Source organism: Hippocampus guttulatus, chromosome 2, assembly GCF_054856545.1.
Source record: "Hippocampus guttulatus isolate MCC_2025c chromosome 2, RoL_Hgut_1.0, whole genome shotgun sequence".
NCBI classification, from domain to species: Eukaryota; Metazoa; Chordata; class Actinopteri; order Syngnathiformes; family Syngnathidae; genus Hippocampus; species Hippocampus guttulatus.
The window spans coordinates 34595515-34610329 of NC_141262.1; the positions used below are offsets into that span (position 1 = coordinate 34595515).

The 14815-nt window shown below is 44.2% G+C and overlaps 1 protein-coding gene across 1 annotated transcript; it reads right to left on the bottom strand.

Moving 5' to 3' along the window:
• Positions 1-6527: 6527 nt before the first annotated feature.
• Positions 6528-14779, bottom strand: znf711 (ZFX family zinc finger ZNF711). Its single transcript, XM_086105857.1, has 8 exons — positions 14627-14779; positions 13584-13661; positions 13391-13503; positions 9947-10774; positions 9720-9866; positions 9467-9643; positions 9205-9339; positions 6528-9126 (listed from the first exon to the last, which is right to left on the bottom strand). The coding sequence occupies exons 3-8, from the start codon at positions 13467-13469 to the stop codon at positions 7946-7948; spliced, it is 2547 nt and encodes an 848-aa protein (XP_085961983.1). The 5' UTR covers positions 13470-13503; positions 13584-13661; positions 14627-14779; the 3' UTR covers positions 6528-7945.
• Between the last annotated feature and the right edge of the window lie 36 nt (positions 14780-14815).

Sequence of the window (14815 nt, forward strand, 5' to 3'; positions counted from 1 at the left end):
TACCCTCAGGACGGCGTTACAGATCACACAAAACTCAGACAAGCAGATTCAGGGACAATTTTTTTCCTAGAGCCATTACTGCAATAAATAACCACAGAAAATAATCAAAGCTACTGCATTTTAAACCTAAACTCACTTACCTCACTTGTGCAATAATGAGCAATATCTGAGCCAATTCATTTCATGTGCAATATGTGTCCGGCGTGCAATATAAGCCTCAGTCCACACTACCACTACTGCTGCTGTTGTTGTGTGTTGTTGAGTTTTGTATTTATTAAATGTATTTTTATTGAGTTACTTTATTTTATTCCATTTTATTTTTTTACGAAATGCACTAAGGAGTGTATTCTATACAATGACAATAAAGGCGATTCTGATTCTGACATATAAGTGCACTGATGCCCTAGGAGTCAATAGTTGTCTTTTGTGAGTGATAGGCTGCTCATTTTTTTTTTTTTTTTTTTTTGCTGACTCTAATTCCCCCTCAACTGAAAGCATTGTAGCATTGTGATTTCCCACAGGGCTCTCCAATCTCCGGCTACTTGGAAGCAATTCGTCCGTGTCTGAAAAAAAATCTGGATCGGTCCACTCTTGTTAAATGCCAACTCCCTGCTGTTCCCGTTCACTGTAATATGCAAAAACATATGCTGCAGCATGACCCCGCATCGCATGGAGTCGAGACTACCGGTAATCTAAATATTTTGTTTTATGGACAGTTGCTTGACGATTTAAAATGATTAAATTATTCTGCAATTTGACAACGGATGATAACTTGTGTGTGCACACACGCACGTGTTACTGTATTTTCTTCTTGCAGGTGCATCATTATGTCATGATAATCCACATCGAATAAATGGCAACAGCATTTTGGACACAACTGGAGGATCTCCCGATGCTCTCATCCATGATGATGGCCCTTTAGTTAGTCCACCTCAACATAAAACAAAGGGAATTGCATCTTGTGTATTTAAAAGAAGCACGTACCCTACAAGTCTGCTAGCTCAATACCAACACAAACTGCGAAATGATAAACGGGGTAATGGGAAGCATTCGTGTTTTAGTGTTATAAGCAACGGATGTTTGACTACAAACAGTGGAGCGGCACGAAAACATATGACAAACCTCACAGGCAAATATTCTTTGTCCTCTACGAAGAACAACGAATATGACTGCAATTTAAGGAGGAGCTGAGATCAGCTCCATGTACTGCATTTACTTTTCATATCTTGAAATTTCTGTCGTAACAAGAGAAAATATTTCCCTCTCGAGGCGTTTCATAACTTGAAAATTTCGTATGAGGAGACGTTCGTATGCAGCGGTACCACTGTACAGTATTTCTCAATGGCTCTATTGTATTGCCCCCTGTGGCCAGGGCGTGTACACCAGAAGGAGCAATCTTAATGTTTGTTGAATCAAAAAAATGTGGCAAAAACTGGACTTCAATGATGTCATTACTTTACGTTTTTGTAAAGTAGAATATTGTAGTTCTATTTTTATTATTAAAAATACATTTCAAACGATCGGTGGTTGTTGTTTTTTTTTACTGGTAGGCTGGAACAGATTATCAGCATTTCGATAAATTAAAGATAAAAATTAATTGGCCTTATTTAGCACTTTTCTAGATAAGCAAAGAAACTATTTGCAACTAAAATCGTAACACACGTTCTCTTCATAAAGCTCTGCTAAAAAAATATCTATTTCAGGAGGTTTGTTCTGCCTTATATCAATGTCCAATTTGTGTGCCTAACCCAGTGGTTCTTAACCTTTTTAGAGGTACCGAACCCAACCAGTTCATATGCACATTCACCGAACCCTTTGTGAATGAAAAATAAAAATGTGACTTTTTTTACAAATTCATGACATAAAAAAATGCATTTATTAAAACCAGAAAAAAGTAAATACAATTTCAAGACATAAGTATACATTTTTTTAATTGTGCACAAAATGACATACTGTCGCGATAGTCACACCTTGACTACTGAGCGAACTAAATTTCCCGCAGCACTGATTGGACAAGCAATGTAATGTGATCATCTGCAGCCAGTAATGGTCAAGCGGGCGTGTCATAACTAATTGACATGTTGAGTCGGGTGTGTCTTAACCTCCATGGCAGAGGCTCCATCGAACCCCTGAAACCGATTCACCGAACCCCCGGGGATCGATCAACCCCCAGGTTAAGAACCACTGGTCTAACCTATTTGTCTGATCAACTTTAACATCAAATTATAAATAAAGATCCCCCCCCCCTCCCCCCCTAAAACAACCTCAAAGTATAACACCAACCCATCCATCCATTTTCTGATCCGCCTATGCTCACAAAGGGTCGCGGGCATGCTGGAGCGTACCCCAGCTGTCCTCGGGCAGTAGGCGGGGGATACCCTGAACTGGTTGCCAGCCAATCGCAGGGCACGTAGAACATCCAAACAATATTGAATTGCTTGATGGATTGGTTTTAAAGTGTTTATTCAATTAAAAATTGAAGAATTTCAAAGTGGCCTTGCATCCTGCGATTTGTTCCAGATGCGACCGTCAGCAGAAAGAATTTGGACACTTCTGCTCTGGGGCTTTGAAGTGGGGGTGTGTTTGATGCCGTGCTGACTCCAAACAAGCAGATAATTGAGCTGCCGCAGCAGCTGATCGCATACAGCATGGAGCGGTGCTCTCTGACAAGACAGCCTCTCGTGCTCAACTCTTAGACGACGCTGCGAAATAAAGGGAGGATTTATGACCGGCATTTTGATCAGTGTAGCCTTGGCAGTTGCTATTGGCAACCATGTCAGAATGCAAGAGATGTTCTTGGAAAGTGAACAGGCTGTTACATTTCGAAGCGCATGGTGCTGGAGTGAGTTAATTTGTCTCTGTTGTACTTTGCATCATACATTGTAGCGCTCTATTGTCAGAGTCACAGGGAGCTCGACACTATTCTAGCTGCTCAAGTGAACTGGCCTTGATAAAGGTGTGCTGTCAAATTTTAGACCCGTGTCCAAGTTGTCTTCAATTTCAACAAATGGTGGAAAAAGTAGTGCACACTCGGCTGAAATATTTTGAGGATGAACATCATGGTGGTTTTCCAGTCAGATTTTAAGATGCTGCACAGCATAGAATCAGCCCTGTTGTGAATTCTTAACGACATTTTCCTGGCGAATGACGCAGGAGATTATTATGTGTGTCTTGTTTGTTGGATGTGACTGCAGCATTTCATATGGTGGGCCACAGGATCCTGTTGGCTCGTTTGCAGCACCCGGTGGACACATTGTGGTAGCGCTCTAGAAGAATGGTTTGCCAGACAAGACTTTTTGCATTAGTCTTGGTTGCTCTGAGTCCCTCTCTGCCGCACTGCCATATGGTGTTCCACAGGATTCAAATTTGGGGCCTCATCTGTTTTCATTGTGTTTGCTTTCCCTGGGTACCATCTTTAGGAAGCATGTAATTTCCTTTTGCTGTTATACGGATGATAGTCGGATCTATGTCGTTTGAGCAAAAAGGACGCCCTTTGTCTTGTCTAGAGGAAAGCAAAGGCTGAATGGCACTAAACTTCTTGAACTTCATCAAAAAGAAAACAGAAGGTATGGTTTTTCCAAGTGGTCCTTGTACATTTCACGCTGTTGACTTGAGCGTCCTGACATCTTTTCTAAAGTCAACAGTCAAATTTTCAAAACAAACGGACAGTGATTTAAAATTGTGGTAAAGGTTTTTTGCCCCAAATTCTTTTAGTTGTCTTTAAGTCTTAATGGTCACGCCCCACCTGACCTCTTTGGGTTCCTACACCTCAACACAGCTGCCCGGTGCTTCAGGTCAGCAAACCAGACACGAATGGAGGTACCGAGGACTAAATGTAGCCTCAAAGGGGATCAAGCTTTTTACGTTCTTTGCCTAGCATGAAACTTGGCATTCCTTTAGTGTTTTATTATATGTATTGTTTGGACGTTATTTATGTGTCTTTGTTTTTAAATCTAAATTCTACTTTAGGTACAAGACTTTGAATGCAACTGTAGCTGTTTTTAAACTGCTTCATAAACTGAGATAACTTTAGGCAAAAGTCAGACACACTAAAGTAGATTTTTCACAAATGTATAATTTACCTGAGTATTTTGTGAATAACATTTTACATTTACTCTTATATTTCTAAGTGCAAAAGGAACTCTTGACATTGAACCACCTGAAACAGTTGTGATGGCTTTTGGAGGGCATGGGGTCAGAGGACAATTCACGGGTACAGCAACAGTAAAACTCACCACTTGCTACCTAGAGGAGCCATTTTGATGTTGTTATCAAAAGGTGGCTCGTATTTTGACTGACATTAGGACTGTTGAATCTCAAGTTAACCACAATCCTTTGCTCCACGGATTTCCTTCCACGGCTCGTTTCAAAACACATTTTCGCCACAGCCAACAATGTAAGGTGATTTCCTTTGTCCCATAGTCAAACCATCGTAATCATAAAGCTTTATAAAAGTTTTTGAAAAGTACTCATTTTCTGTATATCTCAACACTTTGCAGTGGCATCCTAAAAGAGCATAACAAGGATCATCCTTGTCAGTATATGCTGAGTTGATGTCTCACGTGAAATTCCATATGATGGTTTGAACTCCCATTTATTGTTCAAGTGTTGAGGTATTTTTCAACTGGACATAGTTTGAAATCCATTATCTGAATCGCTTCCGAGGGTCGCGGACGCACTGGAGCCTATCCCAGCTGTCTTCGGGCAACAGGTGGGGGGGCACCCTGAACTGGTTGCCAGCCAATCGCAGGGCGCACATAGATGAACAGTCATTCGTGCTCACACCCACACCTAGGGACAATTTAGAGCAGGGGTGTTCAAACGTTTTCGTTTGAGGGCCACATACAGAAAAATGGGGGGTCGAAAGGGCTACCTTAAAACTCTTCAACTTTTTGAAACACGCTAAAATTAGTCAAGAAAGGAATTATTTATTGCTTGTACCATCTAGTTAATTTCATCAGCTTTCTGTTCATTCATTCATTTTCCGATTGGCTTATTGTCACAAGGGTTGCAGGGGGTGCTGGAGCCTATCCCAGCCGTCTTCAGGCAGTAGGTGGGGGACACCCTGAACCGGTTGCCAGCCAATCGCAGGGCACACAGAGACGAACAACCATCCGCACTCAGACTCACACCCAGGGACATTTTGGAGTGTTCAACCATGCATGTTTTTGGAATGTGGGAGGAAACCAGAGTACCCGGAGAAAACCCACGCAGGCCCGGGGAGAACATGCAAACTCCACACAGGGAGGCTGGAGCTGGAATTGAACCCGGTACCTCTGCACTGTGAGGTCGACGCGCTAACCATTGGGCCACCAGGCCACCTAGCTTTCTGTTAAAGGTGTTTATAGGCAAAGAGTTGAGGATTTTTCCAGGTTTTTGGGGTGGCCAACAGCCCTCCAGTTTATAGAATAGATTCAGCTCTGCACTTAACAGCAGCCAAATCCCATCTCCGCATTCGGAATTAAAAAAAAAAAAGGTGTTACTTGTGTAGTATAGTTACTTGAGGATCATCAATGCGATGACTTCATAAATCAGCCGTAGAGAACCTAGTGGAAGAAACAATGTTTTTGCCTTTGAATTGAATGAATACAGAGAAACATACAGAAGATAAACAAATTTATTAGTAGTAATGGCACCGATTTCTCTGACACCCTCCCTTCTCACTCTACCTTTTCTAACTAAACTTGCACCCCATCCATGTCTAATGTCCTTTTTAGTATATATATTTTTTGTCATGTCACGGGCCGCTGAAAAAATTGTGGCGGGCTGCAAATGGTCTCTGGGCCGTGGTTCGGACACTGTTGATTTCGAGCGTTCAATCAACCTACCACGCCTATTTTTGGAATGTGTGAGGAAACCGATGTTCCCGCAGAAAACCCAATCAGGCATGGGGAGAACATTCAAACTCCATACAGGAAGGCCAGGGATCAATCGGACCGCTGTGAGGCGAACATGCTTACCCATCGTCCACATTTTGGTCTTTACTACATTGATGTATGTAATATGGGATAAACAAATTACATTATTCTACAATTGGCTGGCAACCGATTCAGGGTGTCCCCCGCCTACTGCCCGAAGACAGCCGGGATAGGCTCCAGCACCCCCCGTGACCCTAGTGAGGATCAAGCGGAAGGAAGGATAAAGGAAGATGAATGAATGAAAAATGACATTATTCTGTTGACACAAAATGTTACTCGGATTCAATTGGAGTCCTCATTACAGGGATGGCAATGGCTAGTGATGAAAAAAGCGGAAAGGGACGTGGCCTGGACGGGGCGACCAATCACAAGAAGTAAGACATCATACACGTCCAATCGCAGGGCTGTTTACAATCGGAAGATGGAAAGACTGATCGGGAGAGCTCGTGAAAACTCGACGATAAGGTACCTGACCCCCCCCCCCCCCTAAAATTTTCTCAACGGATTTAGACGATTCACAAAAATGATCAATTTAAGAAATAAAACGGCGGATTTCCGCGTACCGCGGAAAATTGCCATCCCTGTCATTATCAAAAAGAACAAGAGGCATAAAAAGATATTTTTGTTTATTTTGGTTTCTTCCCCACCAGTAGTTTATCCACAATCAGTTTGAAAGGAAATATAGACGATGGTAGAGTATATACCACAATTTTATGGAGACAGCTTATGTGCATACTTTATAGACTAATGCCATAATGATGACCACTGACAAGAGTATAACCCCAAATGTGGGATTGGGCTAGGTTTACACGGAGGACTGCAGGATGAGGGTCTGGGGAAACTTGTTAGTGAGCACAAACCAAACACAAAACCCAAACACTTCGCCATGGAACAGAACAATAAATGGTTTCACCCACCACTTTCCACAACTGTATTGTGCCCACTTGCTATCGATAACATTTAACCACTCACAAGGCTGTGTAATCATTTATGCAGGGTTTATATGTATATATACCCATATACATGCATAAACCCCATACATGTCATTCAAATACAAAAAAATACAAGTTATTAAAGTGCCTTCTACTGACTCAACCGCAATCTCTGAGAGAATGGTATTGATACAGTATGTTGAGTTAAAAAAATAAAAAATCGGATTGGCTGAGTCCATCAGTGCTTAAGTGAGAAAGACCAGCAGATGTAGGGCATGATTGCAACTGTATTGTTAGCTGGGCACCCCTGTGTCATAGGTAACATCATACACAATATATATTGGTCGCGGGAAACCACCAAGTGGTTAGCGATTACGAAGCAAATAGATTTTGCCAATTCAAAAACTGTCATTAGGTAGCACCATCTTAATCATGTTTTGTTTGACCCGACTGAGCGTTTAAGAGATTTTGAACAGATTGTGGCCATCAAACAATATTCATCTGAGTGAAATGTAAAAAGGTGGGAATAAAACGGTGGGCTAAGGTGCGTCATGTAGTTCAACATCACTAAAAGGCTTTCTTGGAGCTTGAGAATGGTGCAACACATGGCAGTAAAAACAAATGGTGAGTTCAAAACTGATTAATAAAGATACTAATCAGTAGTACAGAGGAAAACTGAACTGATACTCATGGACCGGCATTTTCTATTTACCAACACAGTTATTCTTCTGCAGCATTTCAGCTGAGTGGGTATAAAAATATAGACATTTGAAACCCTGAATACATGTTCGTACGTGATTTTCTTTTTTTTTTTCGGGGGAAAAATCTTTACACATGTCCCACTCAGTGCACACTGTCATATATATATATATTTTTTTGTCATATATATATTTTTAAAGATTTCACTCCCATCTAAAATGTGTTCTGGCATTAGGAGAAGGAGTTTTACACCCATTACAACACAGAACGGCAAATATAATGTTGTTGCCTTCGATAGCCTACACCATTGAATTTTTAATACACTAAAATGACCTCCAAGTGTGTGACACAGATTGACGGGGGGCGGGGTTGGGTTGATCTTTAAGTGTGATGACATTACATTAACATGTCTTTGTGGTGTCTGGCTATGTGCTGGCTCTTCTCTGAAGGCCTCCTAAAGCCCTTGGTGCAGTAGTCGCAGCGGTGGGGGTAGTCCTTAGTGTGAATGGAGATGACGTGGCGCTTGAAGCCAGAAGCGTCCGTACTGTTGTATTCACAATACTGGCACTGATAAACCTTCCTACCGCTGTGCGTCTTCATGTGCTTCTTCAGCTCCGCCGGCTGCCGGAAGCCCCGACGGCACCGCTTGCACTTAAACGGAAGTTCCTTGGTGTGCAGGGAAAGAATATGGCGACTCAGGGTGAACGTGTCGGGGGCGTTGAAGTTACAGTGCCGGCACTGGTGCACCTTGCTGCCCTTGTGCGTCTCGGCGTGCTTCTTCAACTCCGAAGGCCTGTGAAAGCCTTTCTCGCACACGTCACACTGGTGGGGGAAGTCCTTGGTGTGCACAGAGATGATGTGTCGTTTCAGGTCACTGGAGTTGGTGCTCTTGTGCTCGCAGTGCGGGCACTGGTGCGTCTTGTGGCCTTGCACCATCTCTATGTGACGCTGGAGTTCTCGCGCATCTGCGTACGCCTGTGGGCAGTGGCTGCACTTGAAAGGCAGATCTGCGCCGTGCTTGCTCTTGATGTGAGTCTTTAGGTTGGACTGATCCGCGCAGCGGAACTCGCAGTGCGGACAGTGATAAGGCTTCTCGCCCGTGTGGGTCCGCATGTGTTTCTTCAGCTCGGACGGGTGGCGAAAGCCTTTGGCGCACTCGACGCACACGTGAGCAAAGTTCTTACTGTGCACGGCCAGCAGGTGGCGATTGAGCAAGCCCTGCTCTGCCGTCTCATAGTCACAGTACTTACAGTGATGCAGCTTGGTCTCGCGGTCCTTGACGATGAGTTTGTCAGAGCCCAACGGGCTGGACTCGTGATAGCGCCGGGCGTACTCTGTGTATTCCGGTGAGCGCTCGCTGTTGTGGCTTAGCAGCTTGTGACTCTCCAAATGGTTGTGGAAACTGATCTTCTTGTTGGTGGTGAAGTCGCAGTCTGTACACTGGTACTTCTTCTTGAGGAGGTGGTCCGGGTGGTTTTTCATGTGGCATTTGAGGAAGCCTCGTGAGCGGAACTTCTTTCCACATATGTGGCACGGGTAGACTGTCAGGGGCATGCCATCGGGCCCGATGATGACGGCTGAAAGAGGTAGTTGCGCAAACACACAATCATTTACCATATCCAAAGGCAGTAAGAGGAAGTGCATAACGCTCCTACCAGTCTGACACTGCCGAACGTCCCCTTTCTTCTTTTTCTTGGCTTTGGGTTTGAGGCCACGGTTCGTCGGCAAACCTTCTCTGATTTGTAGAAATGATGTCGCCGCACCATTCTTGACCTCATCTATAGTCTTACCTACGAAAACCCAGTACACGCTTACTAACACGGTCCTACTGCATCTCTGGCTGAATCTACTTGATATATACAGCCCAGTTAATGACAATGCACAAAAAACTTTTGAGACTGTCCCACAAGAACATACTTATGTCATCATCGTCCTCCTCGCTGTCCTCGTCGTCATCCTCTTCGATTTTGGGCTGTTTCTTGACTGCCATGTAGACCATCTTGTCACGGCCAACTCCGAGTCTTCCAGATGAGGCTGCTTCAAGGTCAGGGTGGCCATTTTGGTAATCGTCCTCAGTTATCACCTCTGTTCCACCTGTAAAAATGGGTGGGGGGTTAATCCAGAATTCTTCACACACAACAACGAATACAATACTGGTTGAGCGACTTGCCCAAATCGTCATCTGCCTCAGCTTTGAAAATGTAGACTTTGATGACTTCCGCGGCGGCGTCTTCTTTGCACCCCTTGTCTTCCATCACCTCAGTGCTAATCTCGAGAGGGGTGTCTCCTATGTCCAGCTTTTCTCCCACCTCGTCCACTAAACAACAAAAAGATACAACGTCCAAAAAGCTGACGGACACAACGAGAAACACTGTCGGACATGGAAGACTATCTTACGGGAGATCATGAGGTAATCTTCGGAGCTGCTTCTCCCGTCGTCATCCTCATCCATCTGCAGGGGAACAGCCTCAGATGGAAGCTGCTGGTGAATGATGGTCTCTGCATTGGCCTCTGTCACCATCAAGCCCTCTGCTACAAGTTGGTGGTCCAGAGTGTTATCCTGATGGTCCGAAAGAAGCTCTGCTACAAACACCTGGTCTGACATGTCGTCATGGTGGTCGGCATCTTGGATAAGGTCAGAGGTCAGCACATGGTGGTGTTCCAAAGCCGCCTCGATTGCAACTTCCGTTCCGAGGATGTTGTCCGGCATGATCACACTGTGCTCCGAGTGCACCATGTCCTCGTTGCCTATTTCGTGGCCGTCTACGTCCTGAGAATGCAGGCTTTCGACATCCACCTCCAGACCCTCTACAACGTCTGCTTCCAAGCCTTCCACTTCCACTTCCTCCTCAAGGCCCTCAACAACATGACCCTCCAGGTCCTCCACATCAACTTCAGATTCCAGTCCCTCGACCACATGTGCCTCCAGACCCTCCACCTCGACTTCTCCATCTAGGCCTTCCACAACTTGCGCCTCCAGCTCCACCACTTGTGTCTGTAGCCCGTCAACCACCTCTGCCTCCAGACCCTCCACATCTGTGTGTAAACCTTCGACAACTTCGGTTTCCAGGCCTTCGACGACCCGAGTCTCCAGGCCCTCAACCTCCAAGCCGTGCTCCAGGAGGATGCCCTCGTCCGTCATCACGTCAGAAAGAAGCATACCCTCGGGCACAGACACCACAATGTGATCACCGTCGATGTGTGCCAAGCCACCCATCCCTGCAACTGTTAAAATGAGAGACATTACTCGGACAGATCACACTTACAACAGAAGAAACAAGAGGCACCTCAACTCTTTAATGCCTAAAACTAATAAAATGTGGAGCTAAAAATGCTCACTATACGAGGGGCATCTAAGACAGCGTTTGTTACGAGTTTCCATTCATGGTTAAAATGATCGTGTGTTTGTTGCTTTGAACATACAGTGCTGTGAAATTGTATTTGCCCCCTTCCTGATTTCTGTGTTCTTTGCATATTTATCACATACAAAGGTTTCAGTTCCTCCCACATTCCAAAAACATGCATGGCAGGCTGACTGAACGCTCGAAATTGTCCCTGGGTGTGAGAGTGAGCGTGGCTGGTTGCTCGTTGATGTGTGCCTTGCGACTGGCTGGCAACCGCTTCAGGGTGTCGCCCGCCTACTGCCCAAAGACGGTTGGGATAGGCTCCAGCAAGACCCTTGTGAGGATAAAGCGGATCAGAAAGTGGATGAATGGATACAAAGGTTTCAGTTCATCAAACAAATTTGATATTAAAATTACTTTTTCACATAGGAACAGGTAGATTTGGATTGTGTGTGTGTGTGTGTGTTTATGTAAATTAATGAAATTGGCATTTACAAACTGCGTTTTGTATTTCCTTCTGTGTGACTTCAAATGGTTTGATTAGCTGAAATCTCTGTGTGTGATAAAATATGCAAAGAACACAGAAATCAGGAAGGGGCAAACACCTTTTCATGACAGAGTAATATAAGTATGGCTTCCATTTGCTTATACAGTAATCACTCGTTTATCGCGGGGGTTACGTTCCAAAAAGAACCCGAGAAGTAGGATTTATAGAAAAAAAAAGCAAAAAAAATGTGAGAGGGACGAAATTTCAAATAAGCACATCTGACAATAAAGTTGTACTTGGTACTTGATAGTCAGCTTTATTTTTGACAGTTATTATACAATACTGAACTATGTATACAATGCAGAGGCGATTGCTCCAAGACTGCAAGGGAAGCTCAGCTTCCCCTAAAATGTCAAAAACTAAGTGATCAAAAAATGTGTGTACCGGTACGTACAATTGTGTGGACATGTCATTGACTAAATACGCGCCTAAACGCGCTCAACTTTTGTTCCGAATCAGCTTCTTATTACTGGTTACGACGCGACTCTCTTCTCATTCAAGCCCGCAGCTTCACTGTGCTTTAAACTGTGTGGACGCTGAGCGTCGACCGCGTGGACACTGGGCATCGAGAGAGTTCAGAGCCCGTTGTCCCAATGCATTGAAACGAGACGAGCCATTGGATAAATGCTGGTTTTGTCCCGCCCATCGGACGCTCAGCGTCTCTGGGAGTCTATGGACAGTGGGCGTGTATCGGCTGGCACGGACACTGAGCTTTTCTGCATGATGATTGGATGATCTGTCTGAGGCTGAATCTCTTTTTGATTGACAACGAAATGAGCCAATCACCGATCTTATGGTGAAGGCATCCTTTTCATTTTTTTGAAAAGGAATGGAGAGTAGAATTCACGTATAAATAAACTGACACATTTTATGATGTATGCCCAAATTGAGCTTCCCCTCCTTGACAGACCAGCATCCGCCACTGATACAATGAAACCAAAGACCAAAAATTTGCAAAGGTAATTTGGCAAGCTGTACAGAGACGAGGTGCGGAGACTGTTCACGTTGGTCAGTTCCTTAGCCAGTCAGGATGCAGAACACAATTCACTGTTTAAAAAAAAAAAGCATTAAAAAAAACTGCACTAAAAAAATCCATGAAACAGCGAAGCCGCGGAAGGGTAACCGCGTTATAGCGAGGGATTGCTGTACTTATATGATAATTATCCATTCATCCATCTTCCATACGATTTGTCCTCATTCGGGCCAGAATTCAGCTGGAGCCTATCGCAGCTGACTTTGGGCGAGAGGTGAGGTATACTTGGAATAGTTGCCAGTCAATCATAGATACATACAAATAGCAATTAACACTCACCCATGGATAATTTAGAATGTGAATCAAATTCTGCATGTCTGGACTTTTTTTTTTTTTTTTTTTTAAACATTGTAGGAATAGCTTTGGACTCCAGACGGTTTTTATGTTAAGACATATTTTGGTGGACCAGCCGTATAGAAACATAAAATTGAAAATATCACTCATCATTTTTGCTACATTAACTTTTGTGAGCCCGGTCGTATGCCATACTGTACTCTGACAAGCGCTACGGCAGTAACGAGACAAGGCTGTAAAGCACAAAGTCAAGGCACTGGGGCAAGATCTGGTCCAACAGATCATTATATGCGGCTCACAAAAGCAAATCACGCATGTCAAGTTCCATGATGCTTGCTAAAGTCTGAACCAAATTGTCATATGTCATCCACAAAAACAGTCATTATTCTTGACTTCTGATTTTAAAACTAGTTATTCGTTGTGCGCGCTGTATGTAATGTTTTAACTTTCTTTATTATTGTATGTCTGTTTTGTTTTTTTACCTTATGTACAGCACTTTGTATGCAGGTGTGGTTGTTTTTAAAGGGCTCGATCCATAAAGTTGAGTTCTGGTTTTATAACTGAGAATTTCCGCTCCACAATGATTTCGTATAACACTTAATTAAATGCACGTTACCACCCACCAAAGTCTTGCATGATCATAGCGTGGGGCATCTTCAACTCCTGTGTGTGTAACTCCAACACACCCCCTCCTTGGTCCATGTTTAAGCCGGAGAAAAAGAAAACTGCCTGAAAACTATAAATTATAAATCATGAGCATTGGAAGAGTGTGCATATAATTTGTGAAAAAATATGAACACACAATTTAAAAAATACCTTCACATTTGATGCGCAGAACCTTAAAATAAAAACAGCATTTAAACGTGCTTCTTCCCACCAATGCAATCGATCCCTCTGGTAAAAACAAAGCCCAGCCATTAGTCACCACAATGACAGTGCAATGTGTTGAGACCAATATGAGTAAGAATGTATTTTCCAATTCAATATCCCTAAAAGACCATGTATGCTGCAGAGGTAATTACTGTACAAGAAGCATATGGTAGTGTGCTAGAGAAATGCGGAGGCATGTTGTTGACAACTGGCTCCGTCCTCTGCCAACCAATAGTACTACAGGCGTCTTTAACTTGGGTGCATTTAACTGTACACCTGGAGCGAGTTGAGCCTGATGGTGAGGTCTCAGGTGGGGAAAGCGAGCTGCCCCGTTAGATGGGCAGGACAAGCCCGCCAGTGCTGCCACTGTGGGAGTCCTCCTGCATGTTATCAGTGGGAGGAAATGCACTATCGTCACTCAATGGAAGAAAAAAAAAAAGTACGATGGAGCTCAAGTGCAGTCTTTTAATGCGCATAATTTCTAGTTTCTAGGCATTGACAGTTTAGCCATAGTACTCTTCTGGTCTGTACATATGCCCGGAGATTAGGCAGGTTTAAAGTACTGCAGATGTTATGCAATGTTTTCACGAAGGCTTGCTACCACTCGCTTCCCACCCAGCGAAGCTAACTAGCAAACGAGCTACAACGGATCCGGCCAGCGCCATTTTGTTTTAGCATCGCGGCTAAACGTCCACGCTCGTTAGCGCCTTTAAAAGCACACATCCCCACTTGAAACGCACGCAGCGGTCCAAGGATAACAGCGTCGTCGGGCAAAGCGACGGACGAACGTGTCACAATGTATCAGTTGGAGGTCTGATCGAACCTACGCAGTCCATCTGGCTAGCTAGCCTGCTATGCTAGGTGGCGCCGCCTGTGCCGCATTATGTCCGTGTTGTTTTTTCCACAAGGCTCAAAGAGGCCCGCTACGGCCGACTGGGCCCTTGCGGATTAAACCACATTCCATTCGGATTGGTCCCAAGCAAATTTACCTGATAACGTCGTCTTCGGACTCTTTTGGTGTTTCTCCCCCTCCTCTGTTTCGTCTATTATTGTTTTTGGTTTATTTTTGACGGTAAGCTAAGTGCGGCCTGCAGTTTTGGATCCCCGGGCACTCTTTGCTAGGCCTCGACCAATCAGCTTGCTTCCTGACAAGCTGAGGGAGGGCGGGGGCCAGACAA